Source organism: Nicotiana attenuata, unplaced genomic scaffold (genome assembly GCF_001879085.1).
Source record: "Nicotiana attenuata strain UT unplaced genomic scaffold, NIATTr2, whole genome shotgun sequence".
In the NCBI taxonomy this organism is placed as follows: domain Eukaryota; kingdom Viridiplantae; phylum Streptophyta; class Magnoliopsida; order Solanales; family Solanaceae; genus Nicotiana; species Nicotiana attenuata.
The window spans coordinates 1-18,351 of NW_017673699.1; the positions used below are offsets into that span (position 1 = coordinate 1).

The following is an 18,351-nucleotide window of genomic DNA, read 5'->3' on the forward strand; positions in this document are numbered from 1 at the left end:
TAGACCATCGCAGAGCTGCCCCTCAACAGTTTTACTCTTTGCTTTCTCCACAACCATGCTATTAGCTGATCCCACAGTTTTTATTTAGCACCTGGATATGTAGCCAGTTGAAAATTCCTAGCCCATAATTCAGTGGTGGTAGTACATTCCCAGAATAGATGAGCATAAGTCTCTGGATGATTTCCACTAAAAAACACATATTGGATCCACGTTAATGTTCCATTTGTTCAGCCTATCAGTTGTCATCATTCTCTCCTGTATGATCAGCCACATGGAGAACAATGCTTTAGGCCTAGCTATATTCTTAAACATAATTGCTTTCCACTCAACTTTAGGTAATGCTCCAATTTGCTGCAAGTACAACTGCTTGATTCTGCATTTGCCATTATCTCCCTGCATCTGTGTATTTGGACCAGCAACAGTCATGATCTTTTGAACCATCCAACTCGCTTGCTTTGGTACTTTAACTGTAGCTAAAGGGTGCCCTTTTATATAGTACATATGAACCCATTTGATCCACAATCTGTCTGCCTTTGTTGCTAAGTCCCATTGCAGCTTGAGAATGGCAGTTTTGTTCCAGCTTTTGAGATTTAGGATGTTTAGTCCTCCAGCACTCTTAGGTTGACAAACTTTGTCCCAAGATATTAATGCACGTTTGGTAATGACATTTGTTCCTGACCACATGAAACTTCTACAGTAGACATCAATAAGTTTGATCACCTTGGAGGGCATCAGGAATATTTGAGACTAATAAGATTGAACTCATTTCTAAGTTATAATTAATATCACTGTTAATACCCCGAAAATGGTGCTATAATTTAATCACTCTCAATTATGCCTAATAAAAGGACTAGTCGTCGCTGCAAAATATATCGGGCTAAAGAATGTGAAGTCGAATCCTACAAAAAACTAACCTATGAATCACAACTTTATCTATCACCGAAATTCAAGGAAAATAACTTTTGGAAGTATCAAATAATAGTATTGATTGTTTAGATTAACTAATTATAAATAATAGAAGTGCAGTCAAATTATCAACTAATTACACAAGAGTTGTAGACAAGATTAAGGAGGCCAAGAGTTATGATTTCTTCAATTGTTGAAATTATTCTCACTATGTTACCTATATTCTCGTCGATTTATTCCTTACTGATCGTGAACACTTTGTTTATTACGATTCTCTTTCAAACAATCAGAATAATATAATAGACGTATTTTCTCGAACTACTCTAGCTGGTAATTTCTCATAACTCACTACGATCACGCCAAAGCTTCATTATCTCTAATCATGGTTTTAAACCCGCAATATTGATCTCTCATATACCGTGAGAGTAACATATTTTCATTAACTACCTAAATACGCATTCTCTTTCGAGCAACAAATAATAATTAGGCACAGTTAATTGAGGACCCTTCAACCATCTGAAATAAGCACGTAGTTGAACAAGTAAAAATATTCAAAGTCACTATATTCAAACACAATAAAAATTCATCTTACAAAAGGTTATATCAAAACCCTAGATAATGAAATTAGCTACTCATAGTGATGCTAACAATCATATCACTACGGAAGAGAAAAAGAAGAATTATGTGATCCTGTGCTTCCAAAGTGCTCCAGCAGTCTTTAACCTCCAAAACAAGTCTCTCTCCTCTCAAAAATGAGTTTAAGAACTATTTATATGAGTAAGGAAAGGCCCTAGACGAAAATAACCAAGTCTAAGCAAAAATGAGAGAAGACACCATCAGACCCGATCCGCAGCCGCATTGCCGCCCTTATTCCGGGTGGTTTGGCCGTCGTCCACGGTGCCTCGTGCTTGGTCTCACGGCTGAATCAGCTGTCTGTAGTGGCGCTTCGTGTCTGGCCTTCTCCCTCGCTCGACATCTTTATTTGGGGACAAAAATCGTGCAACTTCCTCTATTCGACTTCCAAGTGATCCTGCACGCATAAACAATACACTTAAGCTCAAAACGTTACCGTAGTCACCAATATTACACTAAAATGTGAGGCAATTAATGTCATAAAAGATGTAATTCTAGCCGGACATCAATTGTTGTGGAAAAAATAAGTCACGACATCTTCGATATGAAAAAAATCTCGAGTACAGATAGAATAATAAAATGGGAAAACAACAAAAGCGGATTTATGATTTTAAACCATATTTGTAGTAGGTCAAATTAATCAGTCTAAGTGCATAAATCTTCCACTACAATTCGAATCAGTTTAAGTGCATAAATCAAACAGATTCCATCCGTAATTACTTATTTTTTATGCAATTTAAGTGTAAAAATTTAGTAAAAATAATATTAAGCTTTCTTGCTTATGAATATAAAATAAAATTGTGGTTATTCATTGATTCAAGTTTCTTTTTTGGGTTGAGGTTCTCCGACGGTCTGACCACTTTTGGTATGTTTGGTATGAAGTATAATTGAGGCGGCCTGAATTATACTTGCAGACAACAAACAATGGTAAGGTGTTCAAGCCCAAAGCAAGTTACATATTCACTTTGGATGAAAGACGATAAATTTGTGATTGGGTTAAGAAATTGAAGATGTCTGAGGGTTATGTGTCGAATCATGGAAAAAAAGTAGATATGGAGGTAGGGAATTTGAGCCATTTGAAAAGTCATGACTCTCATGTTTTCATGAAGACCTCAGTGCCTATTGCATTTTGTTGTTTGCCTGAAAGAATTTGGAAACCCATCACAGAGATTAGTTTATTTTTAAAACGTGTGTTCTACCACATTAAGGGAAGAAAACCTACTTCGGATGGATCAGAATATTCGTGTAACTCCTAGTAAGATGGAAAAAATATTTCCATGTGGTTTCTTTGATATGATGGAATACCTTCCAATCCACCTTGTACACGAGGCACGACTTGGAGGGCCTGTTCAATGCAGATGGATGTATCCCTTTGAGAGGTAATATTATAAGTTTGATGTAATATTTTATTTTATTTGAATGTTCTTGGCTAACATGACATTATGTAGGACAATTGGCAAATGCAAATAATTTGTTAAGCAAAGGAATAGGATTGAAGGATCTATATGCGAAGCCTATCTTGCAAAGGAAACTGCACATTTTTGTTCTTATTATTTTGAGAGTAACGTGCCATGTTCTAGGAATAGGCCCAATAGGCACACGGTCGAATGTGTGAATGATCCATTATATCCACCAATGTTCATATTCAATCAACCAGGCCGATGTTCTAAGGATGTTAAAAAGAGAAGTTTGAGTGATATGGAGTACAAGTCGGCTACACATGTGTTGCTAAATTATCCCAAAGTTGTACCATTTCTCAAGTAAGTATTGATTTATTAGTTATCAAAATATAAAATTTACTATGATTACATATTGATGCAACTACTAAAAATATTTGATGTGTCCCAGTCACTTCGTTGGTCAATTTGGCCATGATGTTGTATATACAAGATTTGATACGTGGTTCAAACAGTTTGTAAGTTTATCCTGATAATGTTCTAACACTATGTAGGTAAGTAATGTTTGTAAGTTATGCTAACTTATGAATTTTTTAATACTATGTAGGTAAATAATCCAAATAATGGTGTAAATCAATTTTGAAAGATATATCTTGGGGACTTGGGTTTCAGGTCACAACAATGTCTAAGTACGTAGTGAATGGTTATAAGTTTCATACAGAGGATTGCTCTAAAAATAAAAATAGCAACAACAACGGGGTGTGGGTTCGAGGTGGTGATGACAACCAAGTTGGAGATATTGATTATTATGGTGTGGTCAAAGAAATAATAGAACTAGAATATACATGTTGGCCATATAAGAAATTGATACTCTTTAGATGCAAGTGGTTTGACCCAAATCCAACAAGAGGTACAAGAGTACACAACCTATACAACAAAATTGAGGTTAATCATACGAGGGAGTATGATCGCTACGATCCTTTTATAATTACACATAACGTTAGGCAAGTGTTATGCTCCTTATCCATTGCGACGGAATAAGTCTGATTGGTGGGTTGTAATAAAAACTAAGCCTGTAGGTAGGGTGGAAGTCGAGAATGTGTTAGATGTTGCATATCAAAATAATATCTCCAGTGTTCACCAAATAGTGGACGGTCAGTTAAAAAATTATTTGGAACATCCTGAATGCATATTGGAAGAAGTTGATATAAATGAAGTAACAATTATAGAAAATGAGGACGAAGAATCAATTGATGAAGCTCAAACAAGTCAAGGCGAAGAGACGAGGAACAATACGTCGATGAGGATTAAAAAGTTGGTTTTTTAAAGCACTCTCGTTTTATAGCTAGTTTCTTATATGTTTCAATCTAAATATGTATTATATTGAGCAGATGGCAGGCAAGGATCAAGGTAACAATGACCCTACTAGTTCTCGGGGTCGAGAAAAGGCTAGGAAGGGAAAGAGGAGGGTAGATAATAATACTCTCTCTTTTTCACCCTCTTTAGAGATGCCTATGTCTTATCTTCCACCACATGGCTGTACTGAGCTGCCACAGCATCACGAGCCCTACATCTTCATCCAGACACCAGGTCTTTCATCACAGGGCCATAAGACTATATGTCCGACTTAGAGTCCAGCTGCCTCACGACCTCGTGCATCGCAGCCATCTATATCACATCCCTACATATCACAGCGACATAGATTGCATCCATTCATGTCACAGCCACTCGGGTCACAACCATCAGTATCACTGCCACTTGGGTCACATCCAGCTATGTCGCAGTCATAGGGATCACAACCATCTTCATCAGCGACTCCATCCATTTCAGGCATTCACCTGCCAGGCAGTAGCTCTGACCCCCCTACACCGTCCACACATGCCTCTAATACACATGCTTCGGACGATGATGACGAGGAAGTGAATTATGATCAATATGGCAGGATCATCATAGTCCCTGAGGGTGATGGGTAAGAGTTATTTGTTATTTTTGTGTCTATTATTTTGTAACAGTTTTACTAAGATATTAATATATTTTTATTGTTAAATTGCAGGTTCAAGCCGAGTAATAAGACTACGAGGATAATCACCAATGCCATTAGAAAGCTTTATGATGGCCCTTATGCGACTTGGACTGATTTCCCGTTCTCGCTGAAGGAGCAAATTTTCAATCAATTTAAGGTATAAATGTTCTTTTAAGCAGTTTAATAATTTATATATATGATGTTTCCATCTAATATTTAACTTTTGAAATACAGAGAAAGTGTGCATGGGAAGACCGCTATAGCGCGGAAGTGGCTGCAAATTTTCATCATAAAGCTCGCAAGAGATTGGCGGATGCTTTCTTCGTTGCTAGAAAGAAGAAAAAGAGGCCTGACTGGTTACTTCAGAATTTATGGGATGATTTGCAAAGGCAATGACTTACTGCAGAGTTCTTAGAGAGGAGCAAAAAGGGAAAGAAAGCTCGCACATCCGAGAAGAGAGGCTCCTTGCACACTGGAGGTGCGATCAGCCTAGGGACAATAAAAAGAAGATTGGTACGTAATTGCTTAAATTATTTTACTTTTCTAAGTATATCTATTCTTTTTATTAACTAAATTAATTTATTTCCAGGAAAAGAAGTTGGGGTGTCCAATGAGCTATGATGAGCTATTCAAGGAAACGCATATTGTGAAGAAGAAGAAAGAGACAGATCAAGAAAGGTGGGTCAAGGACCGGGCCTCGACTGCATATGTAAGCTTTTAACTTTCTTTAAGTATTATAATTTACTTTTATAAGAATTTTGAAATACTGATTTAATTTAAAATAATATAGGGTCGCTACCAAAGTAACGTGGAGGAATTCATTCATAGTCATCCAGCTGGTGCATCGGGCGAGCCAACCCAACCTTCGGATGAGGATGCTGAAAGAATATGGTTGGAGTCTGTTGGCGGTCCAAAATAGGGGAAGGTATACGGGCTTCCTACTAAAAAAACCATCGCTATAAGTGTGGAATGCAAGGAATAGGGACTTCCTCGCAAGGCAAGCAACTTAATGGGGAGAGCCCCTCCGCTATGCGAGAGACAGTGACAAAGCTCACATCCGAGCTAGAAGCGACCAAGGAAAGAGAAAGGGTTAGAGATGCTCAATTCCTTGGCATGCAAGCTCAGATCAGAACTCTCCTATCTACTGGAGCTTTTCCGTTGCCCCGGTCCCGTGAGTCATAGCCAGAGGGTCAACCTCCACGTGATCGTTCCTCCGGTCCTGCTCGTGATTGTTCCTCCCGTCCTCCCCGTGATCGTTCTCCCGTCCTCGACAAGACTGTTCTCTATACCGTCTTGTAGATGAAAGTTCATCAGACAGTGATAATGATGTTGTACAAAATACCCCTTGACTTTTATATACTTTGAACTAGACAAATAGAACCAGTTTTGAACTTGTTGTAATTAGTTTTAACTTGGTCTTGGATTGTTATGTTCAATTGAACTTTAATTTGTTAGTTTTAAAGTATTTATTGAATGTTTCGTTGTTGTGTTGTTGTTGTTGTTGTTGTTGTTGTGTTGCTGTTGTGTTGTTGTTGGGGGTATTGGTATGCTGGCAGGTGGTGTAGCTACCAAAACAGGCATTTTATGCCAAAATTAAACCCAGAAAAACCGACCAAAGTTGGTCGGTATTTAATATAAAAAAAATTTAATTGCATATTACCGACCAAAGTTGGTAGGTTAATGAACAATGAATTCCCAGAGTTCAAAATTACCGACCAACTTTGGTCGGTATGTTGCCTCAGCTGTTGAGGTTAGCGGCCAAAGTTGGTCGGTAATGTTTAATATTAATTATTTTAAACAAATATATATTTTCAGCTACCGACCAAAGTTGGTCGGTTTATATTAATTTTAATAATTAATAAAAAACCATAAATTAAATACACCGACCAACTTTGATCGGTAAAATTAAATTAATAAAATATGTTTCCGACCAAAGTTGGTCGGTAAATCATTTAAATTAGTCAGATGGTCGTTTTAAGCTACCGACCAATGTTGATCGGTAATTTCCGACCAACATTGGTCGGTAATCCATTCCGACCATCAAAATACCGTCCAAGCGTATATGGCCGTGTTTTGGTCGGTAATTGACCATAATCGACCAAAGTTGGTCGGTATTTAGCAAATTTCTAGTATAGAGAGAGAGAGAGAGAGAGAGAGAGAGAGAGAGAGAGAGAGAGAGAGGGGGAGAGGCGAAGTTTATATGTATTTTTAATGGTAGACGATTTTATGTTTTATATATAAATCTGAGTCTTCTTCTTCTTCTTTATTGTATGTATCTACACTATATTTTATTGGATGAGAGAGAAAATACAGTCTGTTGGGCAAGAGCATACAGCCTATCGTGACTGTATGCGTTAATACAATAAAATCTAAGTCGTCGTCTTCTTCTTCTTCTTCTTTTCTTCTTCTTCTTCTTCTTTATATGTATCTAACTGTATTTCGTTGTATGATTGAGAAAATACAGTCTGTTGAGTGAACACATACAACCTAATGTGACTATATGCGTTGATACAACAAAATTGAGCGAATACATACAACATATTATGATTGTATATAGCGCACCCGAATGTGTTGATACAACAAAATTAAGCGAAAGCATACAATCTATCGTCTCTGTATCCAGCACAACTCTATGCGTTGATACATCAAAATGAGAGAACGCATAAAAGTGATACAAAATTGACTAAATAAAACATTAGCTATGGACGATAATTAGGCAAACTATAATTACATATGATAATTAGGCTCTAAACTATAATATTTTATGAGTTTCCTCTTCTTTTTTTTTTTTTTCCCATGATGCTCCGGACATAATATCAACACTCAAAACTTAAAAACTCCAAAAAGGAAAAAAAGTACAAGGTCAAAAGTGTAAGAGAAGTGAAATATAATGACTGAAAGCATAAAGAGGACATATTTGCACGTTGAAGTTGTCAACCATGAAGTCTTTTGAGTAGAAAAAGAAGTTTGTCCAAAAGTACCAGATCTATAGGCAAAAAGTAACCATCTTTTAAGCGTATTTTAGGGGCAAGTCTACATTTGACTCTTTTCACTATAGTAGAACCGTAGAGATCTCCAAATATCTACCAGTTCGTAACCCGATTTGCTTCCGCGGCTGCTCCCTTCTGCTCCGGCGCTCGCCACTTAAATGTATTACGGTAAACTGTTTGATCATAGAACCGCAATTTCTTTTGGTTGAGAATTGTTTTATTTTTTGTCTTGATAAAAAAAAGTTTGGATTTTAATTTTGTTTTTAGCTTGATTTAACTTAAAATTTGGGTTTGGATAATTTTTGTTGCATTATTCCATAAGGCCGAGCTTCATCATTCAATCAACTATGTCTAAATGTTAAAGCTAGTTGTGATTGTTTTCATGAATCTTATACTCGGGCTCCTTTTATTTTAATGCTAACAATTTGTTTTACTGAGGCGTAGCTTGATGCTAGGTCCTAAACAGTTGACTTGAACTGAGCTGGCTAAGGTTTAGGCTTGGGTCAGCTTGTGTGTATTGCGGCAGCTCTGAAAATGAAGTAGAGGTTCTGCTAAAGATTTTACAGCTCAGTGTAATACAAACCACTTATAAGACTTGTTTTTACTTTCTCCAAAGATTATAGGTTCAAACTTTAGTAAGCAAAAAAAAAAAGTTTAAGGTCCTTATTACTTGCTGTAAAGATTGGGAGAGAGTGGAAATTTCTGGCTGGAAAAAAACTTACCATCACCAGATGTTTGCAACAATCGTAAATGAATGACATGTGCGACTGTGCATCTTGACTCTTTCTAATCGCTAATTACAAATATAATTAGTTAATTATATGTATGCTCACCCTGTTTAGTAATTGATGCTCGTCTTAGAGTTAGTACAAGCACTCATCGAACAATGTGTCTTCACCTTTTTCTTTTGACATTTTTATGGCAAACAATATAATTTTCACCTTGAGGTTTGGTTTTAGGAAAGTAGACATTGTCGGAATGATATCTTAATATGTGTTTACCTTGCATAGGACATGTAACATGTCAACCCTTGATTTTATCTTGTTAATCATGTTCTGATAATAGACTAAATGCTTTTGTGCAGGTTGTAGCTCTTCACAAGTGTCAGCTTTTACCTAAAAAATTGCAAGATCAAGGTATAGCGTATTAGAAGTTTTCTGTGAGGGGTAACTAAATAAGAAAACGGTTATAACTCGTCTATCTATTTACAAGGTTCTTCTGTTGCCTAACTGCTCGATCAATGTTCACCTCTAAAAATCCTAAAAGAGAATAGCTAAATAAAATCAGCTATTACTCATTTCTTCTTAAAGAATCTGAAAATAAAGCTTGCTGTTGAGATTGGAAGCTCATACTTGGCTGCTGTTCCATGGTTAATAAGTCTCCTTCCTGAGTGAATGTTAAGTTAAGTGATTAAAAATGGATAGGGATTTTGGAAAAGGGATGATGGGAGAGCAAAATAACTTTGAACAAGCTCGTTATAGCTCTATAGAGACTAGAACAGAGGTCACTGGCTCTTCAAACCAGAGATTTTTCCAGGATTCATGCAGTTCTATTAGTACAGACATAAGACCACCTGATTTCATTGTACCAGTTGGAGCTAGACCTGTAAACTATTCCATTCAGACTGGCGAAGAGTTTGCTTTGGAATTTATGCGGGAAAGAGTTAACCCAAAGCAGAACATCATTCCTCATGGTTCTGGGGGGACTACTGGAATTTCTCATACAGGTTCTGAAAGTGGATCAGATATTTCCATGATTGCCTCAGTTGAAAAAACTCGAGTTCAACATCACCAGAGGTCTAGTACTTCTATAAATGAAGAGATAAGCAACCACCAAGCTGTGCAAACTGGAACTAGAGCCTCATCAAGAAATAACAACGTCCATGGGATTCAAATCCATATGTATTCTAGATCTAGTACATCAACAAAGTTGAAGTTTCTGTGCAGTTTTGGTGGTAGAATTATCCCTCGTCCAAGTGATGGGAAACTTAGATATGTTGGAGGTGATACGCACCTCGTCCGTGTAAGCAAGGATATTTCTTGGGAGGAACTCAGGCAAAAGATGTTGACAATATTTAACAATTGTCACACAGTAAAATATCAGCTTCCTGGTGAGGATCTTGATGCATTAGTGTCAGTTTCTTGTGATGAAGACTTGCAGAATATGATAGAGGAATGTAATGTATTAGAAGGTGACGGATCACAAAAATTCCGGATATTTCTCTTTTCTAACAGTGACTTGGAAGATTCTCTTGTTGGTCTGGAAAATATTGAAGGAGATTCAGAGATGCAGTACGTTATTGCTGTCAATGGCATGGACTTTGGTTCAAGAAGAAAGTCTGTTGCCCTGGCCAGCACTTCAGAAAATAACCTGGATGAGTTTCTGAGCGCAACAATTGCTGGGGTGAATGGTCAAGTTGCTAGGGATCTAGCAGAGGCTGATACTTCTGATCCAGTCATTGGCATGCCTCTAACAAATCAATCTGCTCATGTAGGGGTAGGGGTGTCAATTTCATCACATACCTTCGACTCCAATCAACCAGGATACTTGGGTCAAACTGTATATCATGGTGGCACTGAATGGCAACCTTTACCTTCTTCCATACCAGTTGACAGCTTCCGAGGTGTAGATGGCGAAAACCTGGTTCTTCCATCTATGCAAGTGCGGTATAACCATGGTTATAATCCACCCAATATGCAAGTGCAGTACAACCATGGTTACCATCCACCCAACTCTTCACAAGTCACAGATAACTTTCTTGTAAGTTCGGGCCACGGTTACATGAATTTGAAAGGAGGCGTGGCTCTCGAGCAGTCTTATCAGAGCTCACATATGAATAACTATGAGACACCTGCTACAGTAGTAAATCTGAAAAGAGATAACTCTTCTCGGAAGATGTTCGAACTTAGTAAAGATCAATCCCGAGAGAAGGAAGTGCTTGAGGAGGGAAAGATAAAGCTAGAAAGCTCTTTGCAGAAAATAAATGAGCCTGAAAAAATGTGTCCTTTGGAAAGCGAAAGAGTTGTTTCCTCAAACCCTGACGATTCCACCTCAAGTCACGTTCCTAGAGTTGAAGTGTCGACCTTCACTGCTGTGGCAGTTGCTGCAAATTCTGTTACTCAATCTAAAATCAATGACAAGAGTCAGGAACAAGTGCAGAGTTCAGCGTCTCCTGAAGCTGTTCAGGAAGAAAAACTTTATAGGTTTACTGAAGATGGCTTCTCCGGATCTGGTAGAACTTCAAATGCTGGCTATGGTGACTCAGAGACACATCCACTTGACTTTAGCTACGAACAATCATCAATTCCTTCACGGCCTTTTCGTTCTGAATGGATACCCAGGGAACAGCCCGGCCTTAATCGTTTATCTAGATCTGATGATTCATCTGCTTCGCAGTTCATAATGACCCATGCGCACTCTGGGGGCACACAGCAGACCATAGAATCAGTAGATAAGTTGCACGACGGTAATGTGGCTCCCCAGTCAGAGCATGTTATATCTTCTGGAAGATCTTTGTCAGCTAATCAACGTGCTACTGCAGAGAAAGGTGTAAAATTTCAGGAATCTCTAGAGTTAAGTGTCAGTGCCACAGAAATTTATACCAAGGGTGCTGGAGAAGTTTCTGAAGCAAATCTCAATAAGCCTGAGCTGAAAGCTGCAACATATGCAGATAAAGTGAAATCTGGACTAGGTGATCATATCACAAGCAGTAATGTCCAGGCTGAGACTGCTTTTGGGCAGACAGAGCTTCATAGGGGTGATGCAGTTGCAAACAGAGCCGAGGGAAATAAAGCAGCAGAGCAAATACAGCCTTTGGCTGTGAAAGAGTGTCAGGTAGGAGCAGCTTCTACAGAGAGGCCCTCTGGCACAATTGAGCATGGGAGCATTCTTTTTGACATTAATGACCGCTTTCCCCGTGATTTTCTCGCTGATATATTTTCGAAAGCCAAACTTATGGATGCTTCACCAGTGCCTGTTCCACTACACACTGATGGAACTGGTTTGAGCTTGAATATGGAGAACCATGAACCAAAGCACTGGTCCTTTTTTCAAAAGATAGCTCAAGGTGATTTTGGTAGAAGAGATGTCTCTTTGATGGACCAGGATCATCTTAGTATGTCTTCTACCTGTGCAAATGTTGATGATGGGGTGTCTATGGATTCTGGTTATCATCCTTTCCAGCGTGATGGAGCAATGATAGATCATATGGACTCTCAGCTCAATATTGAAGCTGAGTTCCAGCAACCATCACCTGAAATTGTTGGACCAGACACCATGGATTTGCCTTCAGAGTACAAACCTTCTCAAACCACTTACGTTCAAAGTATGCAGTATGTTGGTGAATTGAGTTCAAAAATACCTGAATCGGGGTATCAGGTACTTTTTAGTAGTTGAGATTTCTAGCAGCATTATGTTGCTTCAATTTGAAATTATTGTTTTTTTAGCATATGGTGAAGTAAAATTCTTTTATGTAACATGAAGGATGATAACCAAGGAGCTCAGAATGCTGGCTTTCCCCTTACCAATCTCTCGCTTGGAGACTTTGATCCTAGCTCCTTGCAGGTACTGTGAACTATTCTATTGGTGGTTGGGTATGAGTTTAAAAGATGCCTGAGAATCAAAAAAAGCACTAAGGCTACTTTTGGATGGAAGTACTTGGAAGGGAGTGAAAGGAGACATTTCTTTTCCTTTCCTACTCTCTACATTCCTTACATCCTATACTAACAAAGTTCCTTTTAAAATAAAAGATTCTATACTTACATAGTGTATGTCGAGTCTATGAATTTTCTTTATGAAGTCAAGATATACAAAAGCTTTGAGTTTCTACTTCAAGGTCCTGAATATATCTGCACAAGTTTCAGGGGACAGCTTATAATTTTTCTGAATCGTTCCATTTTCTAAAGCTAAATATATTAAGGGAAAGGGCCAAATATACCCCTCTCCTTTCGGATATTGTCTACATTTAACCTCCGTTCTACTATCCGGACTATCCGGCCAAATTTTTCCCTACCATCAGCAAACTTTTAAAAATTACCCCTTGATCTGTTAATTAATTCAAAATCTCCCAATTTCCTTTTATTTAAATCACTTGTTCCTTTTGCTCCATTATTTTCAGAAATTACTATTGATGTGAATGCTAAAGGTATTAGATTATACAAATTATTCATGGGTCTTTTTAGTTACCAATGCACCCACTTCTCTTCTTGTGATAACGAGTTTGGAATTGATTTAAAATTTTATTTATTTTTCAACCATATGCAGTTGATCATCATGTATGTACATGTCTATTTATTGTGTATTATATGCAGCTGATCATTATTTATTAACATGTATATTCGAATATATTTTGTTATTGCCTGGTTAGTATAGAGTTCGATCGACTAACTTAAGAGTGCACAATGCGTAGGCATTTGATTAAAGCAAAGTTGAATTAGACAATGTAACGTCTCCAAGGAACTTCAACTTCTATCACTAATACTTGCAAATCTTCATACCTTGGTGCAACGAATTCATTAAAGCCGGGGTGTTGTAAATACTTTTGGAATTAGACAAGCTACCTACTTTACATTCTTTAATTTGCTATACTTTGTTTACTAACCGTTGTATTATTTTTACTATTTCTTTCTCTTATTTTTTCCCAATTAAGAAAGTAGGTAAATGCCAATTATTTCGAATATAATGGATTATGGGTCACCTAACGAACTGAGGGGTAATTTTTAAAAGTTTGCTGATGGTAGGGATAAATTTGGCCGGATAGTATAATAGAGGTTAAAAGTAGACAATATACGAAAGTAGAGGGATATCTTTGGCCCTTTTCCCAATATTAAATAGAGACAGGTTTTGTAATTCTTCTTGATGTTCTGGACTTTGGTACAGATTTTTCTTAGGCCATCCACGCCATATACGCATCAGTCTATATTCTGTCTTATTGATATTGCCAAGTACTAGCCCCTGTACGGCTGTACCTGGGAGAGGGCTCTGACATCACTTTTCCTTTCGCCAGTGACATATGATGTAGTAGGTTTTCTTATCCGTGCTTTCATTTTCTTAAGCAATAAAGGTAGTTCTAGTCGAGCCTTATTTTAGTGTAAAAGCAGCCTTTTCCGAAATTTCAAGAGAAAAGGTAGTATTTTTAACCTTGCTTTCATTTTCTTAAGCAATAAAGGTAGCTTTAATCAAGCTTCATTTTAGTGTAGTCATTATTGCTTTAAGTTTTGTTCTTTTCTCTTTTTCAATGTGTGTGCCTCCGGGGGGGTTGGTCGGTGAGGAGAGGACTTTTCGTTCATATTTGTTACAGAATGTATATCGACTTCTCTCCTTGTATTGTACATAACCATATATAGGTAGCATATCCTTAGGATTCCTTCTTTATTTCTTTCCATTGTTAGCTCCTAATGTACTGTATTTTTAACCATATATAGGTACAATATTGTTGGCTTTTCGTTCTGCATCTGGCTTGCATATTGAGAGTGTTTGCTACTTTCTATTAGTCTTTTCTCATACATCGATTATAGTCAATTGTACATCCCTTCTACTTAGGGTTTTAATGGGTATTTGCAACTCTTCTTTCTGTCAATCTTTGTTGTTAACTTTTTTATTGCATTATAGATTATCACTAATGAAGATCTTGAAGAGTTAAAGGAATTGGGTTCTGGAACATTTGGGACCGTATATCATGGAAAATGGAGAGGGACTGACGTTGCCATCAAGAGAATAAAAAAAAGCTGTTTCACAGGTCGCTCATCAGAGCAGGAGAGATTGGTGAGCGTCTTAAAGTAATAGAGTATTTTATTTCTGCTGCAATATGAGTAACAAATGTGCAGTTTCCAGTCGATGGTCATCTTGAACTGCAAAATATGTAAAAATTAAACTAACAGTAGCTAAAAGAGTTATACAACCATGTTATTGTTTTTTTGAGAAGGAAATCCATGTTATTTTTTGTGCTGTCTATATCTCTATATCATGGTAGAAGCTGTGAAGTGTTTTCTTCTTGGATCTTGGTTTATGAGATTTAGCGTAGATTGTACACCCAATTGATAATTTGTATCATTATTCATTACAAGTTACTGTATACATACTTGAAATGGCTTTTATTGCAGTACAGAGACAGGGAGTGAGTTCCATTGTAGTCTAGAATTTTATAAAATTTAGAACTCGTAGAAGCATTTAAGTACATAAATTGGTCATGCTTCTGCTTTCTTTGCACTAGCTATTTCATGATAGAACTTGGGAACTATTTCCAGACTGTGGAGTTTTGGCGTGAAGCTGAAATTCTTTCAAAACTACATCATCCCAATGTGGTGGCATTTTATGGTGTTGTGCAAGATGGGCCAGGGGGGACTCTTGCCACAGTAGCAGAATTCATGGTGAATGGTTCTCTTAGACATGTTTTACTTTGCAAGGACAGGTGCTGTAATACTGGATAGTACACTTCTTAAACTATTCGTTTCGTTTTCCTTTTTCTCTAGAAAACTTATTATGTTCTCCTCCCTCGAACTGTCCAGATACCTTGATCGTCGCAAGAGGCTCATAATTGCAATGGATGCTGCATTTGGAATGGAATATTTGCACTCAAAGAATATTGTGCATTTTGATCTGAAATGTGACAATTTGCTTGTCAACTTGAAGGATCCTTCTCGACCCATTTGTAAGGTGACTTCAAGAATGTGCTGTGCTTTTGAAATTTTTTTCAATGGGTGCTGCATTTGCAAGAATTTGCTGGTTTTGATCTGAAATGCGACAATGTGCTTTGTCTTTCTATACCATACAAGTCTGACAATCATAATCAGCTTATTAGCCAATATATTAGTAATGCCCTTTGAGAGGAAATAGATCTAAAACATGTATAATGCGGTTAATCCCGCCGTGATCCAAGCTATTATTGAGAAAATTCTTGATACAACCATCTGTAGACCAATAACAAGCAATAGGTGGAATACCACAAGAGGACTTGTACCTATAAAAGTGTGATTTTCGTAATCGTTACATATTTTCGAAATATAAGGTTGTATTTTCCGGATTACTAGCTTAAAATGATAATGCATAAACATGGTTTCCTATCCCAAACTGTAAACAACTTCTTCACTCACTTCGATAACCACTCATTACACTAAGTTACAAGTTTAATGTGACAATTAATTCTTCGTCAAGTAAAGGACAACAAAGATGTTATGTGGGGAACAACCCAAAGCTAAAGAAAATCGTATTCTGTATAGGTGGCTGATTTTGGACTGTCAAAAATAAAGAGAAATACCTTGGTTACTGGTGGTGTCAGGGGAACGCTTCCTTGGATGGCTCCAGAACTATTGAATGGTGGCAGTAACAAGGTTTCTGAGAAGGTAAGCTATCAATTCCTATTTTTGATATTAACCTCTTCACATGTGAATTAGTCTATTTCAGACATCATTTTTCACTTCGTGTGGGGTATAGCGAAGAAGCATACTTAATGCTTATCAACTCAACCTGCTGTTATTAATTTTTGCCAACTTCAAGAATCTGATGGATTGTGTGGTCTCTTTGTTTCATTAGTTTTGCGCTTAAACTTCTGCATTCAATAGCCTCTGTTTTCTTGCAACAGTTCCTTCTAATTTTTCCTTTGAAATGTTGTTTGACCAAAACTTTATCAGCAGGAATTTCACTTTTTAGATAGAAAGACCCATGAGAAAAGTGACGCACTAGTTTCCATTCGTAGTGACAAATCAAAGTTTTGCAGGTCGATGTCTTCTCCTTTGGGATTGTGCTGTGGGAAATCCTTACTGGCGAGGAACCTTATGCTAATATGCACTATGGAGCAATTATAGGTTTGCTTATTGCACTTTGTGCTTCCATTTGCTGCCTGCATCTGACAATAAAATTACTCGTTATATCCTATATTTCCTGCTAAGTGACGCCTTAATGAAGGATAAAGGCAGGAGCGTTAAGAGTCCAGTCTAAAAGTAGGCAACAGAAGGTTTTTCCTTCACTGGAAAGTAAAAGCACAACATTTATAGACATATTTAGTCAATTCAGGCGCTTCCAATTTTTATCCTTTAATTTCTGAAGTCCGCTACACTTAAAAAAAAAAATCAATATCTAGAACTTTGTGATCAAAACTTTGGTCTTCTCAAGTTAATAAGATTTTTTTTAAATCTTAAAACTATATCTGCAAGGGCATTCCATAAGTGGCAATATTAAAAAAGATATTGCCGACTAGTTTAATGCTTGTTCCTATTCCCTCTAATCTCTTACTTAGGAAGTCACTTAGAATGTCAGGTGCAACTTGAACATACAAGAAAATACTTGGTATTGGAACTGAGAATTGAAATGCACCGAAAAGACAAATTATATAGTATTGAAGTGAAATGGGCTCGAATAGGCGAAGATTATATAGAGGATTCTTACAGCTGACCCCAGCTATATTTAGGATTGAAGTGAAGTTGATTGATTGATAGACATCTAGAATAAAGCACCACTCCCGTCAACCCTACTTAATCTTCATTCCTTTTAATTCTCTCTTTGTTTTTTTTTTTCCGTTGTGTTCCACTCATTCTCACGCAGAATCCCTTGGCTGTGTCCTTCCCTGTAGTTTCTACTAGTTCTAAGCTGGGTAGAAATATAAAGAAATTGTGTGATCGATCTAACGTAAAAGCTGAAAGCTATACAAACCACAGATGCAGTTTGGAAATTAATGCAGTCTTGTATTCTTCTTTAAAGCTGGCTTGTATCGTTTGTACTGTATGCAGGTGGTATTGTAAGCAACACATTGAGACCGCCTGTGCCAAGCTTCTGTGACAGTGAGTGGAGAATGCTTATGGAACAATGTTGGGCTCCGGATCCTGCCATCCGCCCATCTTTCAGTGAAATTGCTAGACGCTTACGTGCCATGGCTGCTGCCTGTCCAACAAGACCACAAGCTCATCCAACCCAAAATAAGCAACCAAAGTGATGGTATGGCTCTTCTTTCCTGGTATCTGTGGCGGAAGTTTCTTATGAGTAGTTTCTAAGTATAGTCTGCTTATTCTGCAACATTGGAGTGAGGAGAGTGGTCTCCTTCAGGGTGTGAAAAAACTAATGAACGATAGATTATATATATTCCCGTTAAAAACATGAAAATCTTGTTACATATTGCAATTTGTAAAGCATCATTTGTATCTATGATAAATGGAAATGTAGCTTTGGCCTCAGAAATGTTTGGTGATATTACAAGTTTAAGTGATTTTACTTTGCCTCTACAGTGAAACCTCTCTATAACAGTCTTGTTTGTTCCGAATATTTTTGGATGTTATTGCGAAGTGCTGTTATAGAGAACATATATTATAACATAACATGAAAATTGGTTCCGGAAAAGCTTGACTTTTATAGTGAAGTGTTTTTATATAGGGATGTTCTTATAGAGAGGTCTGATTGTATTTGGAGTTTGCTT

At 37.3% G+C, this 18,351-nt stretch overlaps 1 protein-coding gene across 2 annotated transcripts; it reads left to right on the forward strand.

Annotated features, from left to right (window-relative positions):
- Nucleotides 1–7,880: 7,880 nt before the first annotated feature.
- On the forward strand, nt 7,881–18,162 carry LOC109217063. Of its 2 annotated transcripts, none has more exons than XM_019381290.1 (9): nt 7,881–8,117; nt 9,034–12,326; nt 12,432–12,512; nt 14,559–14,711; nt 15,194–15,357; nt 15,455–15,602; nt 16,166–16,288; nt 16,663–16,750; nt 17,672–18,162. In XM_019381290.1, the coding sequence occupies exons 2-9, from the start codon at nt 9,366–9,368 to the stop codon at nt 17,872–17,874; spliced, it is 3,921 nt and encodes a 1,306-aa protein (XP_019236835.1). In that variant the 5' UTR covers nt 7,881–8,117; nt 9,034–9,365; the 3' UTR covers nt 17,875–18,162. The 2 variants fall into 2 exon arrangements, with proteins under 2 accessions (XP_019236835.1, XP_019236836.1); XM_019381291.1 differs by having other exon boundaries at nt 7,881–8,109.
- Nucleotides 18,163–18,351: the final 189 nt, after the last annotated feature.

Excerpts from the sequence above, each read along its gene's own strand:
- LOC109217063 (XM_019381290.1), top strand. The coding sequence starts at position 9,366 with ATGGATAGGGATTTTGGAAAAGGGATGATGGGAGAGCAAAATAACTTT. Across the intron at positions 12,327-12,431 it reads TACCTGAATCGGGGTATCAG|GATGATAACCAAGGAGCTCA; the intron begins GTACTTTTTAGT and ends TGTAACATGAAG. Across the intron at positions 15,358-15,454 it reads GTTTTACTTTGCAAGGACAG|ATACCTTGATCGTCGCAAGA; the intron begins GTGCTGTAATAC and ends CGAACTGTCCAG.